General features: G+C 37.7%; 1 protein-coding gene across 2 annotated transcripts in view; it reads right to left on the bottom strand.

Annotated features, from left to right (window-relative positions):
• Positions 1-14,687, bottom strand: part of MID1 (midline 1) — a gene marked incomplete at both ends in the record, with an annotated part of 97,931 nt that overhangs the window by 21,771 nt on the left and 61,473 nt on the right. For both annotated transcript variants that reach the window (XM_080613237.1, XM_080613238.1), the window contains 3 exons: positions 555-682; positions 4,289-4,437; positions 7,611-7,718. In XM_080613237.1, coding sequence (XP_080469363.1) covers positions 555-682; positions 4,289-4,437; positions 7,611-7,718 — 385 coding nt within the window. The remainder of the gene's footprint in view (positions 1-554; positions 683-4,288; positions 4,438-7,610; positions 7,719-14,687) is intronic.

Raw genomic sequence — 14,687 nt, 5'->3', positions numbered from 1 at the left:
GGTTGGATGAGGCCTTGGGTGACATGGTTTAGTGTGGGGTGTCCCTGCCCATGGCAGGGCGGTTGGAATTTGATGATCTTAAGGTCCTTTCCAACCCTAACTATTCTATGATTCTATGATTCTATGATCTGTGATGAACTGACTGCAACCCCCATTCCCCATCCCTATGTGCCGCTTGGGGGGAGGAGGTAGAAGAACTGGAAGTGAAGTTGAGCTTGAGAAGATGGGGTGAGGGAAAATGTTTTTGTCTTTATTTTTATTTCTCGGTATCCTACTTTTACAATTGACTGTCAGTAAATTACATTAATGTTCCCCAAGCTGAGTCTGTTCTGCCTATAGCATTAATTGTGGAATGATCTCCCTGTCCTTATCTCAGTCCACAAGCTTTTAATCTTATTTGCTCATCCCATCTTACTGAGGAAGTGGAGTGAGAGAGTGGCTTAGTGGGCACCTGGCAGTCAGCCAAAGTTAACTGACCACAGAGGGAAATGAAGATCCAATCACTACTATTTTGAGAGGAACATATGTTAGCAGCACCTTGAGAAAAAAATTACCTGTAAGATAATCAAGGCATTCCAACAATTTCTTCTCCCTGGTAAAATCAAGTGCGAAGGTATCGAAAGTGTCGTTGAGATTAATTTCAGGAATTAGAACCTGGGAGGATGCAGTTGCCATGGAAACCCTATAATGAAAAGAAGATGTCTTTCAGCATTCAAGACAGTAACTTCTACATCAAGGTAGGACCTGACCATTATGACTGCTATCACTTCTTAAGAAGCTTGACAAAAAACTTTTACATGTATTTTATTTATATGGTTTAAGTTAGGAGCTTCTCCTGCCATTTATTTTTGCAAGCAATATCTCCAGTAAAAATCTCTTACTACTTAGCTTTTGCCTAACATGCAGTGTCCTATCAGTTTTTAACAAAAAATTGATAAAGCAACAATATACTTTGAATTGTCCCTTACAGTCATCCACTGAAACAAAGTAGCACCATTTTTATCTGTGTTTTAAGCAATTCTGAGAGATTCTGAATCTCTCCCAACCCTTATTTTCCCAAGCAGCTTTTTGCTCCAGGCATTCCTTGGCACTCCTGTCCCAAAGGCTTGGTGCAGATCCCTGTTCAGCACAGCACATTGCTGTTAACTTCAAAAGCACAGGGGAGACATAAAACAAGCAGATATCAGCACAGTTTATTTTGAAAGGCTTTTCCCTGTAAAGCATGTGTGCATACTAACATTTCCTCCAAAACTGAAAAGTTTCCTTGCCCACTAAATTTCAGGAGCGACACTGACTTTTTGTCTGTCCAGCTGTATTAATTTAAAGAGACGAGCTTTCACAAGAAAACAGCACTAGGATGGATTGATTTTTCAGATCCTTCAGCTTGGTATCTCAAAATACATGTTACTGGAGAGCTGGATACTGGATACGTTTACAACAAGTTTGGTCCATTTAAGCAAAGAGATTATTAGAACTCATGTTATACCACAGAACTTTGTTCCAGTTTGGAGGTAAACATACAATCATGCACACAATCCACATCCATTTTCTGTCACTCATGACACAGCAGATCAAAATATTTTGATTGTTTTAATTAACATTTTTGCAAATTACATTATTTCCCTGTAGACAGGGCTCAGATCTGGCTACTGGGCCAAATGCTAACAAAGAGCTATGTTTTCATATCTTTCATGTGTAGTACTTTAGGAAAACACAGTTAGGAAAGTAAAAAACTGAGCAGCACATCCCATTTTCTTCAGCATAGTTTTCACAAACTGTGCGGAGGAGGTTTCCTAGTCAATAATTCTTGTTACACAGTTTTCAGCACTGTTCTCTTGCAGCTGTGGTTGTAGAACTTAGTTTGAAGTAGATCCTAGTACAGGTAAAATATTTTGGTTGGGTATTTTTAGAAAGGATAATTGAAGTGCTTTTTGCCCCATGTATTTAGAGGGAAAAACTCTTTGAACTCTTTCATGTCTTCTTTTTTTTCCTCCCTTGTCCCCCAGTAGTTTTTCTGCAATTACACTGTGGCATATTTTCATCTAGTAGGAAAAAAAACACATCCATTTCCTGCAGGGCCTGTCTTGGGGCAAACTCAGGGTGATGCACACCTTTGCAAAATTAACAAAAGCTTACTGACAAGCCAACATGAAGGTATATAAGATTAAGATCTTCTTTGTATATGCCCATAAAGCACATATAAGAAGACCATGTCACCAGGCCCTTTTGGACTGATGTGTGGGGCTTCACAAATGGTGCACTGTGAGTACATGTGTCAAAGCCAGTTTTTGGTGAGCTCAACAGCTTGCAGTTTCAGGCACCACGTCACCATGTTAGGTTTAGAAGATTGAATTTCCTCTTGTAATTCTGCCTGCTCTGACACTGTACTTAGTTGGAAACAGTTTTTACAGGATAAATGTGTTTCACCCACTGTAAATAATGCATGACCTAAATCATTGTAGTGTATGTAATGTCTTTGCTTACATAGTCACCTGTTGTGCTTACAACAGAGAATATTATACTGCAATTACTTTGAAATATGTGGATGAAGAAATGCAATGAGTATAATTTCAGGAGACTGTTTTAGCTGCTGGAGCTCAGGGCCCTGGAAAGACTGTTACATGAGCACTCTAGAAGCAAACAAAATATTGCTCACTACATGACAACTCAGAGGATTACATGTGGGGAATAATTTATTAATCAGACTTAGACTCTTTTTCCTCTTGCAATTTGTCTACAAGCATTTGGTGTTTTTCTCTCCCAATTTTATTCACTGCTTGATATGATTCTTTGAATTTCAAGGTGTTCACAGCCATCTCATTACAGACAGCAATCTGTGATAGTCAAAAATTAGATTTGATTGGGCACATATGTCAGCTGGTCTCATGTCTGCACTCTGAGTGTCTCTACTGTGACTGTATTTATGATGCACTTGTTCATGTTTACAATGGTGCTTCTCTTTATATTCGCCAATAGTAAGTTACAAAGCTTTGTGTGTCTGCATGTTTCTGCCCTACTGCTTGTTCCCCTGAGTATTGAAAAAGGACAGACTCACACCTTCAGCTTTTTACTTGGCATACTTATAAGGCAGTTTTACTATCAGCTGCAGTTGGGATGCCACAATGTACTCTGGTGACAGAATATAAACCAAGATCTAAATCTGACAGATCACATGTGATCCATTGCCTTGCCTTGCCTTCTCTTCCTTTGCTATGCTTTTCTCAACAGATTTTCAATTTTCTGAATCTGTAATGAGCAACATAGTGTTGCTGGCTTATTTATAAATTTTATTAAATAGCTTTGTTGAAACCCTATATTCAGAGAATCTGCATATAGCACTTCAGAGTAAGTGATAGAAGAGCAAATAATAAAAGCAAGGAATTTCATGCTTCAGATTCATTGAAAATTGGCTGGACAATGTGAAGATATAATGTGAACTGAGAAATAAAAACCCAGCTGAATGAATGAGCACAATTTTCATAGTTTTTTCTTCATTGTCCAGATACATTCTCTCTTTTTCTTTTTTTTTTTTTTTTTTCCCTGACTGGTAGCTGAACAGGCTGATAATTCCAACAGACCATTTTTTCTTCAGAAAATACTGCTGAAATTCAGTGTAATGTTTCAACCTTTACAGCACTGCACTGAAAACCAGACCAAATTTTCTGAAGCACAGATTCCTGGAAAGACTTGCTCCCTTGTTTTTCACTCCTTGATATATCTGGCATGCTGAAGAGGAGCTAGCATCCTAGAAGCACCCATGGACTCAGCACAGCAGCTGTCATAACTTCCGGACACTCAGGCTGTTGAATCTCCAACTGTTTGAGTGGACTACCTCAGAGAGACATGTTGCAGGTTCCTAACGTTACACATTTCATTACCTTGCCACTCATTATTTTGTGAAGAACATGAATCCATTAAGATAATTGAGAATTTCTTCTAAGGAGTGTACTTGCTGACTGATTTCAGCCTCCAGAAACCTGGTTTTTTTTTGTGTGTGTTTAGCACCAGACATCTGCTTGGCAACCTCCTTCCTTTGTACATGCTATTACTGTTCTGACTCATTTCGCAACCTTCTTTGACTGATCCTCTTTTCAAAGAAATGTTTTGATTTAACAGTACAGTAAGGTCCTTCCCACTCTGGTGCAGCACAAAGTAGTGTTTTGAGGAAATGCTTCAATTAATCTTCTGCCTTTGACCACATCTGTGGTGGGACAAGACAATACAGCAACTATGACAACCTATCTGCTTTAAACTGAGGTTTTTCTATTTATTGAAAGGACACCTTTACCTTTCAGTGATATTTTTAGCAGTTTGCAGGAAGCGAGCATGATCATTCTCCTTCAGTGACTGTTCAGCCTGAGAGATGAGGGATGTCGAGCGCTCAATGCACTGTTTGCAGTTCGCAATCTGCTGAGCCAGTTTTCTCAACCTCACCACCTTCAGTGGAAACATAAGAAAACAGTCACATCTCTAAGGTCACAGATCATAATTGCATCTGCACTTCCGAGGCAAAGCTGGAATGCAAAGGGGAATTAAGATGAATGGCTTCACTGACAAGAGCTTCTTTCACACTAGCTTGATGGTTAGCCCTGTGTAGCCGTGTAACATTTTTAATAAAGGAACAGGCGCAGCCTTTCTGCCTCTAATTTTCCACGTGGAAAAGAGCAGGGGAGAGCCAAAACAAGCACAGCTGGCCTACTTTTCTACAGAAGAAACGTCATTTCCTGGTACTTTCTGCTTACATGATAACCAAGGGCTATTCAGATAACCATTTCCCTGATGTGATGAGATCTGTATTAGAGGCATCTTATAGATTAACTGCTTCTTTTTTTTTCTCAAGTTACTGAGGTTTCATAAAAAATAATCTGAAAATAAGTTTGACAGAAAAGGATTCTTCAATTCTACCAGCAATACATGTCTGTCCTTTTCATTATGTGCTTTTAATCAAACAGGGTGTTTCTTGTTGGATACTTTTAACTGGACAAAAACACAGTAGTGCTGGAGAGCTAGCTGATTATTATTACTGCAAACATAAGTGCTGAAGACAAACACAGTAGATGTGTCTGTAATCATTAGCTGAAAGGTTAGGGAGGGGCACAGCCAATCCTCTATTTAAAGACAATGCTGGCTAGCAAAACTTCTAGTTCCTGAAAGGTCTGGGAGTTTCTCCCATTGTTATCACATTGGGATCATAGTTTGAACAGGAGTAAGAAATAGGAAGGAAATGAAATAATTCTGGAGTTTAGAAAGACATTAAGACGCAGTTACATGCAAAATGAGAAGACTAACAATCAAGTGGATTGGCAGAAATATCTAAATTTATAATCAAGATAACGTTTCCAATCTCAGCAGTTAGGGCTCTAGCTATGAAGTTGCTGAGTTGAATTTCAGATGTAATTGCATCCTAGGCAGAGATAAAGGTATCTTAGTGCACCTACCCAACAGAAACCAGCAGGAAAATAAACCCTTTGGAATATTTTCAAAAAGAAAGCACTGGCCAACTGATTACTGTCCTGTCACACTGGTATTTCTTCTAAATATGGAAACAATAAAGGGAGAAAAATGCTGGGAAAGCATAAAGATTTTGATAATGCTAATATTCTGATAAGCTTCTAGGATGAACTAATGCCATAATGTTTTCTCTAACTGCATTTGCAGAGATTACTATTGGGCCTACACAAGTCTAATAATGGAAAAGTTCATTGCAGTATTAAGTAGCTCATCTCTTTACTTACTTATTAACAAAACAATGAACTGAAATAAATGCTACCTTGTGAGCTTTTAGCAATTAGAAGGCATGCCATGACTTGTGGGGTCTATATATGAACAATGTTTTTTGTTTGTTTGATTCTTTTTTCTATCTTCTTCAAGAAGTCTAGTGATGATAAACTTTAAGAGTCTCATCTCACCAACTCCCCACCCACTCTCCCAATGGCAGGAATGATGTCTGCATCAAAATTACCTATCTATTTGATCTTATTTGTTTGTTTGTTTTCCCTGTTACATGCTCTGTGAAAATTTATCGGTTTGGGGTGATAGGTGAGATTAACGATGGAGCTGTGGCACATTGTCAGACTCATGTGTCTGAATCTGCAGCCTTGCAGGCATAGCTAGGTCTTTATACATGAGCATTTCCAGCTTTGTATCCATAACTATAGTCCTAAAGACAAATAGGTCATGCCCTACCTTCCAGAAACACTCCTAGTCACGGGCCCCTTTAAAAAGATACATTGGGCAGAATTTCCTGTGGCTTTTCACATGGGTCTCTCGAATGCCTGAAAACTTTCAACATATGTAACATTTGGAGCAAAGCATTACAGAACTTTACTGGACCTTCACTGATGCCACCATTGGTTGAACAAAGTAGAGCAAAGAAAGGGATAGCAGGGGGGTTGGAACTAGATGATTTCAAGGTCCTTTCCAACCCTAACTGTTCTATGATTCCATGATTCTGATAACAGCTATATTCAAATAAATTTGGAGTCAATTGTATTAAAATCTTCCATGCTCTAATGGACATTAGAACACATCTTTGCGAGCGATAGATTTTTTAAAAGCAGCTCATGCATATAGAACAAATCCAAATTAGTGGAAAGTTTTCTGCTTCATTGGAAGCACAGGTGGTCTCACTGCACAAAGAAAGAGTTGAAACAATAATGCAGAAGGCTATCTTTTTCATTTTGAAGGGAATTATGTTTTGTTAACAGCATGAGGAAATTCAGGTTCTGTCACAAAGCATACGGTACCTGTGGTTTCAAGTGTGTTTAAGTCAGCCCTTGCCTACAGGCTTTTCATTTCAAGTTAATTGGAATATCTTGACAGCCACATGAACCATTTAACCTGCTCTTGACTTTATTCCTTTCCTGAGCTTTTCCCACACAAGAAGAGTTTATATTTGACTTAGTTAGTTTAGCAGTTAAAGAGTAAACACCATGAACCTAGAAAATAAGGACATTAATTCAACTCTAATGTGTTTCTGAGTTAACAGGTAGCTAGCAACATGTGTTGAAACTTGAATATCAGAGATATTTCTGTTCAATTTGTCACTAATAATTGTAACCCAGTAATTAGAAATGCATCCTTCATTGCATTCCTGCATATTTTTTAATAACCCTTTTTTTTTGTAAATAAGTTAGACTTCCTATTCTTAAGAATGACAACGATTGAAAAAAAAAAAATTTCTGTTATAATATTTTAACAAATAAAGTATTTAGACTAGAATATTCATGTAGATAATTGCCAGCCATGATACCAACTGCTGTGACACATTGTCAAAATAAAAACTTTGGAGGAAACACTTTCAGCCATGTAAGAGAGTGAAGGAATCATTAATTAGTCATAATTTTATTATCATTTACTGATGGTGACATAATTTCTGTGTTTACCCTTAAAAATCATAATCACATTTAGTAAGATAAATGCCAAACAAAGTGTTGAGGTCTAGCATACTAGTCTTGATATATTTCATTTCTCTTTGCATGAAAGCAGCAGTACCCAGGACTACATAAGGACTTTTACAAATTTGTGTTAGCAGTGCCTGAGGTCAAAAATCCATAAGTATGAGGAAGCAGTATTGACCTACTTATGGTCTAAAGAATAAAAGCTTTTACCTTTCCTTCCTTGATTTTGGTTCCAATTATTTGTCGCCTTTGCTGGATTATTTCAATGAGCTGGTCACATTCTTCCATCAGCTTGGTTTCTTGGCGGGATGCATTTACCTGCAAAGCAAGCCATTATGATTAGGAAAACCTTTGACATCTTCCTTTTCCCAGTTTAAAAACTGTCATTTCTAAAATGTTAGGTTTGACTTCTTTTTTTTCCTCCTTTATGTGTGTAATATCTATGTTATTCTTCTTTTCCCTGTCTTGGATTTTGTGAAACACCGATATAAGTCTAAATGTGTCATTTGTAGGAGATAAGACTCGCTAATACTTATCAGGTATTTCTAACTCAAGTGAAAAAAGCTGGTCCTGTGAGTACTGAGTGATGTCAGTTACAGCAGACATCAGTGAGAAGTGAAGGCTCTTCAGGAGCTGCTTAACATAGCAGTTGTTTCAAGACGTATACAGGACTGCAGTGAATACTAATGCATGTAAGAGCAAAAGTACTGCATCAGACAGTCCATCTAGTGAAGTATGCTGTAAGTGCCAGCATCTGCTAGTAAAGCATCTTAGGAAGAAGTCCTAACATACGTGATGATTCCTGTGATTATTTGCTCATCCTCTATCCTTTTGGAGCTCAGTTTTCCTGAACCAGACACAATTTCTACATCATTACTAATCCTCAGAAGAGTCATCTTCTGTGGATTTTTTTAGTCTCTTCTTCAACCCCTGCAAACTTGAAGTATGCCCATCATCCTACAGCAATGTGCACCAGAGCTTAACTTGCAGTCAAGTGAATGACTGCCTCCCCTAGAGGGATTTGAACCTGTCTCCTTCCAGCTGCATGTAATAATCCCAAGTACTTTTACTGGAAAGGGCAGTGAACTACTGATACCTATCCACAATCTGTGTGCTGCTTGTGCTTTTATAGATCACTATAAAAGAAGACCTCTTACATTGAAGACTCTTAAGTGATTTAGTTTTTCTTTGTATGAAAGTTGTACCATATCTTAAATCATCCTTGTTTTTATTCTCTGAAACTTTGCCAGGTGTATCATCCACTTTTTGATATGGGGAACAGAACTATACTAAGTATTCAAGCAAACTATGGAGTTATATAGTGGCACAACTGGTTCTCTACTTCATCTTGGTTACTTTCGTAATGGTTCCTAATGTTTGATTTGCTGAATTTACACTTGAAAATATTGTTTATTTTCATTGTCCATATAGTGGTTCCTGAAAGATTCAAATTACCAAAGATCCAAATGACATTACCAAGTTGTGTGTATTGACTTTTTATTATTACTGCTTTGCCTCAGATAGAAAATAATAGCTGTACTACTCATGTAGTTTTCTACAGTATAAATTTATGAGCCAGTGAAACTTTTTAATGCAAAAAACCTCACAAAGTACATTAGCTTTCTATGGAAAATATTGACCTTTGTGGAAAACTTAAAATGCAAAAGTTTTGGTTCTCAGCTAAAAATGTTTTGTTTCTGGGGAAGATTGATTTTTTTCCCAATGAAAAGTCAACATTCTGTATGACAAGAAAAATGTACTTCCCCACCAGCAGTACTATGTATATCTTACATGTATGTATAAGGAGTCAGAGAAAAAGGCAAAAAGTTCTGATCATAGCATAAAGAGGAATTTAAAGAAGTGATTTCAGAGCTGTTTCCATTTGCACTTTGCAAGAAGGTGGACAGCCTTCATCCCTGCATCCCTGACCAATTGCTCCTAGGGCAACATCACCTTCTATTTTGAGCTTGTAAGAGCTAGTGGTGAACTACAGCACAGAATAGTTCCAGGTGGCAAGTAGCTATATAGTAACTATATTTCTCCCCTTGGTTATTTTTCAGTCCAATGGATCCCTTGATCAGCCTCAGCCTTTGTTTTTCCTTTCCTTCCAACAATGTGTTTAAACATGCATTTACCTGTAAGCACATTGTGGAGCTCATTAAGATTAAGTGAATGCGTATTTATCGGAATTTGGACCACAGCCAATTTTACAAATAACCATATTATGTGAAATCCCCTGGGCAGAGAGGGAACTTGTATACAAAAGCCTGTTTTCATTGAGGTTTTGGATTATCCTTCTCAAACCTGCATAAAATTAAAGTTGATTGCATATTTTACAGGCTTAACTATTAAGTAAGATATCAAGATTATAAAGAGAAAATATATTTGTTTTTGGAAGGGATCAGATGGCTCTGAAAGTGCTGGGGAGACCTGCAGATAGTAAGCAAAGACGTAGCAAGTACTTCCACAATGCAGTTTTAGGTGCCTGTTTATCTCCTTGCATTAGCTGTTTGCTCTACCTGACTTCCCACCATGGTCCATAAGGAGACAGATCGTGAAGCAGCTCACCCAAAGCCTCTGGCAGTGCCTGTGTCTCTCCACTGACCAGTCAAGGATCCTAAAAGTCAGTCATCACTGTCCCTCGTATCCCCCCTCTTCTCGTCATCCCACCACTCTGGGATCTCATCTCGTCATCCCACCCTCCTGTCATGAACCCTATTTTGGCATGAAACTCTGCAGAGCTGTTTTCCACATGCTGTCCAGTGCATCAGTTTCCCCAGCTCTCACTCCAGTTTCACTTGCAGACAATTCCACCAAGAAGCAGGGAACCCCAAATGGGCTCAGTCACGGGCAGCAATTATATCCACTGTACATGGGTGCAACTCCATCTGTGTCAATACTGAGGTCTGCTCCCATCAGAGCCAATTTTGGCACTTAATTACAGTAACACGTCAGAGGCTTTTTGAGTAGCTTCCACTCAAAGTGTTACTTCTATCACCATTTACATCACCAATTAATTTTGTTGAGCACATCTAATTAATCTTTGGGGCAACTGTCATGAAACACAGAGTTACAGAAAGGTTAAATCAACATTATTTCATTTAATGTTCTGATTGGTTTGAATAATAGCATATTAATTAAATAGTAAAACCTTCTAAGAAAAAAACGCATGTAAAAAACCTTTGGATTTCTTATGCACTGACTGTAGGCTTCTCTTTCCTTTGAAATCTAAGAAGTTTACTCTTTTATAAACTTAGTTTGAAGACATTTCCAGTGTTATTACTTGCACAAGCTTATTAAAAGTGAAAAGAATATTCCAAAATTATTTGATAGGTCTGAGCTTTATATGAAAACCCCCACTTTTAATCTGGGGGCTTTTCTCAAGTTGAAATACTCCTTAATCAAATTTTCAGCCTACAAGGCCTCTGATTCAGTAATAACTTTATAATTGAGCACATGCCTAGCTTTAAGTGCACCCTATTAGCTGTGGCCCTAAAGGGACTATTTGCGAGATTACCATTGGATATTGTTTACTTGTATGTTTCTGAGGAGTCTTATGTCAGACCAAAGAGCCACAGGCATGGAGCAGGGCTCCGCTGTACAGGTGCTACAGAAATGCCAGAATAAAGCTCTGCCTTCTGCTTGAGTCCTTTGATGAACAGCAACCTTGACAATAACTTCCAGCTGGGACTGGCCAAGGAATGCGAGTTCTATCTGGTGAAAATATTTGAGGTTTTACATTCTGCATTTTTCCACATTAAAAGCAAACCCGCTTTCCAAGGAGTTCATTAAAAGTCTGGAGGCTGCTTTGCTCACTTTGGTTGTGGGAAGCTCTGAATCATAGAGAGCAGACTTCATCTGGGCTTCCTCCATCCCAGATGAATGCTGACTCTTTAATCTGAGATATCTATTGCTTGAGAGTTTATGCTAGACTTCAGGACATCTTTCTTAAAAAAATTTACTGATATGAATACACTTAGTTTTGGAATCAACCAATTCCTTAAAATCCATATACAGAACTACTTCAAACCTGAAGCTTTGTGTTTTGTAGTATCATTTTTATAAACTTCTGTTCAGTCAGTTCTAAAGCTGACTAGGAGGCCTTGTTATGATTTAGAAAAAATTATGACTTCTCTACTATGAACAAGAAAGCAAGGACTGATTCTAGTCCTGCTGCTTTTGTGGTGAATTTATTCCTATTTCTGTAATACCTGAAGACCTCAAACAGTTTACTGAAAAAAATGAAGTAAAACTATTCAGGGCTCTTTCCAGGTTTTCTAGACAGATGGATAGGGGCTGCTGGCTCTTGCCTCAGGGAGTGGGTGTAGAAGAAAAAGAAAAATGGGGGTTCCTCAGATGTCTGACAGGGAGCTGGATACAAGCCCTCCCGACCCGAAGGGGAGAGACAGGCCAGTTGTTCTGAGCTCCACAAGCTGAGAACTGCTTTGGAAAGTGTTCTGCTCTCTACAGAGACTTCCTTGGCTTTCATCTTCAGAGACCTGAGTTAAATTGCAGCTTAGGTCATAAGAAAATGAATGTGGTGGTTTCAAAGTCCCCAGCAGATGTTTGGGAAAGCACAGAACTACAACATGGCTGGAGGTTCAAGGTTACAGTGGAGCTTATATGGGCAAACAAAGTGTAAGAGAGCTAGATTCATACCCATTAACACTTTCTCAAATAATATACTGGAATCAAAGGATCTTTTAGTGAATTTTCCTTGCAGGAGCAAAACTCTGCCTCTGAGATTCTTTATAGATGAGGCAATCTTGTCTGCAAGTGGAAATGAACATGTGTCTTTTTGGCAAATAATCTCTAAAAGTCAAGCAAAATAAGATACCCAAAATTAGGGTGGGCAGCTTTTTAAAGACTTCACTCTCTGGCATAATTTCATCAAAACTAGAGTGATTTTTATTCATTAGCCCTCTGCTGGTTACGCAAAATGGAAGAAATTAGTTTGTATAAAGATTGTGGTCTTTGGAAAGTAAGGTATGAATGTGAGTTTCAGCTTTACTCTTTAAAAATGGTCTCAGTCCCTCAAAAATAATTTCTTCACAGCTGTGGCCATACAGGTAAGGAAGAGATATCAGCTTTATTTTATGGGCTTGAGTTCATGGTTATAGAATTACTATATACTCACAAATAAATAAAACTATCAGAAAAACAAATTGTAATGATTTCACTTAACAACCGTAACCTCATTGCCACATAGTTCACACTAGATTTTGAGCCTGAATTCCTTCTTATACCAAACCCGAAAACAGGAAAAAACCAAAACCAAACAAAAAACCAACCGAAAGTGATGACATATAGTGGCCAGTACCTATAGGAAAACTTTCTTCATTGTCGTATATTCTTGGATGAGAGTCTAAATGAATTAAAGGATTATACTCAACTAGAGAGTACAGAGAGGCCTATTATTTTTTTAATTACTCCATGTTGCAAAATGAATAACTTTTCTTCATAGAGTCCAATTCACTGAGGTAATGTTTTAACGTCATCCATGTTTCATTAATTTATTTAATGAAATACAAAGGATGATTAATACGCATTTATGAATATATGTCTTCCCTTTCTTTTTATGGATGACTGGGCTGAATGAGCGCCATGGATTAAAACTTTTTTCATTTCATATCCCTGTTTAATATTATGAGTTATTAAATTTTGTCTTCTGTAGAGCAAAAGCAACTCTTGGAATAAAGCTTTTTCAGACTTAGTCTAAGTGTAAAACTGATCTTATCTATTATGACAAACAATGCCTTTGGAAATATTTGATATTAATCAGATTGCCATCTGAATGGATCACCTACAACTCTTTTATTCTGAACCCCTGCAAAAGAAAAAAGAATAGTCATCTCCCATTTCAAGTGTGCCAGAGGCTTTGTTTTTATTTGCATTCCACATCTATCTCTAACTAGGAGAACTGTGTTTAGAGGCACTCTTGGAGCAGGTTAAACAAAGGTCACTGCTAAAATACAGCAACTTACTCTAGGTACTTAGGAATTTTTGTGAGTAAAGTATTGATTAGGCTAGGATATCTAACCTGCTTTGGGTCAGGCTGATAAGACTATCTGCCCCAATCTTGACTAAAAGTAAACTTTTTTAGAAGTTTTAAATACTCATGTTGCTTACTATTAAAGTTTTTTGTCCCCCTGTGCTTTGAAGCACATTGTTGAGAAACTAACCAGCAAGATACCTAGCAGTTCTCTAGAGACATTTACAATTTAACCACAAAACCAAACCAAACCAAACGTTTCAGGGAAAACAAACAAATTGGTTTTATAGGAATTCCACTAACAACATAAAAAAAAAAAAATAAATCTAAAACTCAGGTGATCTGGAAAGTTCTTACAAAGAGCTACTCCAGGGATGTTTATTCTGACAGCTGTAAAGTCCATCCACTAGGCTTGCTTCAATGAACCAAGTATTGTTTTCATAAAACACAAATGCAGCATCATGTTGGAACTACAGCAGACATTTCTCGGGATAGCAAAGCACACAGAGGAAAAACATTTATTGCAAGACAAACCACTGTTTCACAACTGGGTTAAACTGCCCTGGGATCATGCTGCCAAAAAGAAAAAAGGTATTCCCTGTTTTCTACAGGAGCTGGTGTGGCCACCTGAAGAAATGGCTGAGCTCACCTGTCTGACACAATAGGGAGGGCAGAAACAGAGGTGGGGAAGACTTTGGGCAGCAATGAGGCTTAAAATCAGATTAAGCTGTTTGTGAAACTAAGCCCTAGGAGGTTTTTTTAATTTTTTTTTTAAAATGCAGTGAAAAGGTCATATTAATAATTTATTTTCAGTCATTAGGTTTGTGCTTTATGTTAGTCCTTTCTTTGAACCTAAATAATAAAAATATATTTTGAATTGAACAATATTTACTTATTTATTGTTTTTATTTTGTTTTTCCTGCTGACACTAAGCCTTTGTTTTGCACTGAGCAAAATATTCCACTTGGTGTATTTCATTTAGGGTAGAAAACCAAAACCAACTAAATAATCATTGAAGTTCAAAGGACTGCCCATCCTTTGATGAAAATTAAGCCAGTGCCTTTGTAACCAACAATGTAGTGCTTAAAACTCTCATTCAGGATCTGAGGTCTATAGCCTAGTGTTTAACATACTCACTAAAAGACCAATGCTTTTGGTCTCCTTGCTGCTGTAATTGCAGTTTAGCTTTTTGTGTCAGGCAGAAAAAGGAGGAATTCAGGAGTATTTTGTTCCAATAAAGGTAAATGTCACAAAGACAGAGGGCTCCAAAAAGTAACAACATTTTGACTGACAAG

The sequence above is a fragment of the Psittacula echo genome, assembly GCF_963264785.1.
Source record: "Psittacula echo genome assembly, chromosome: 3".
Lineage (NCBI taxonomy): Eukaryota > Metazoa > Chordata > Aves > Psittaciformes > Psittacidae > Psittacula > Psittacula echo.
Note: the sequence above shows the minus strand (reverse complement) of the source record. Positions and strands in the feature narration are given on the sequence as shown.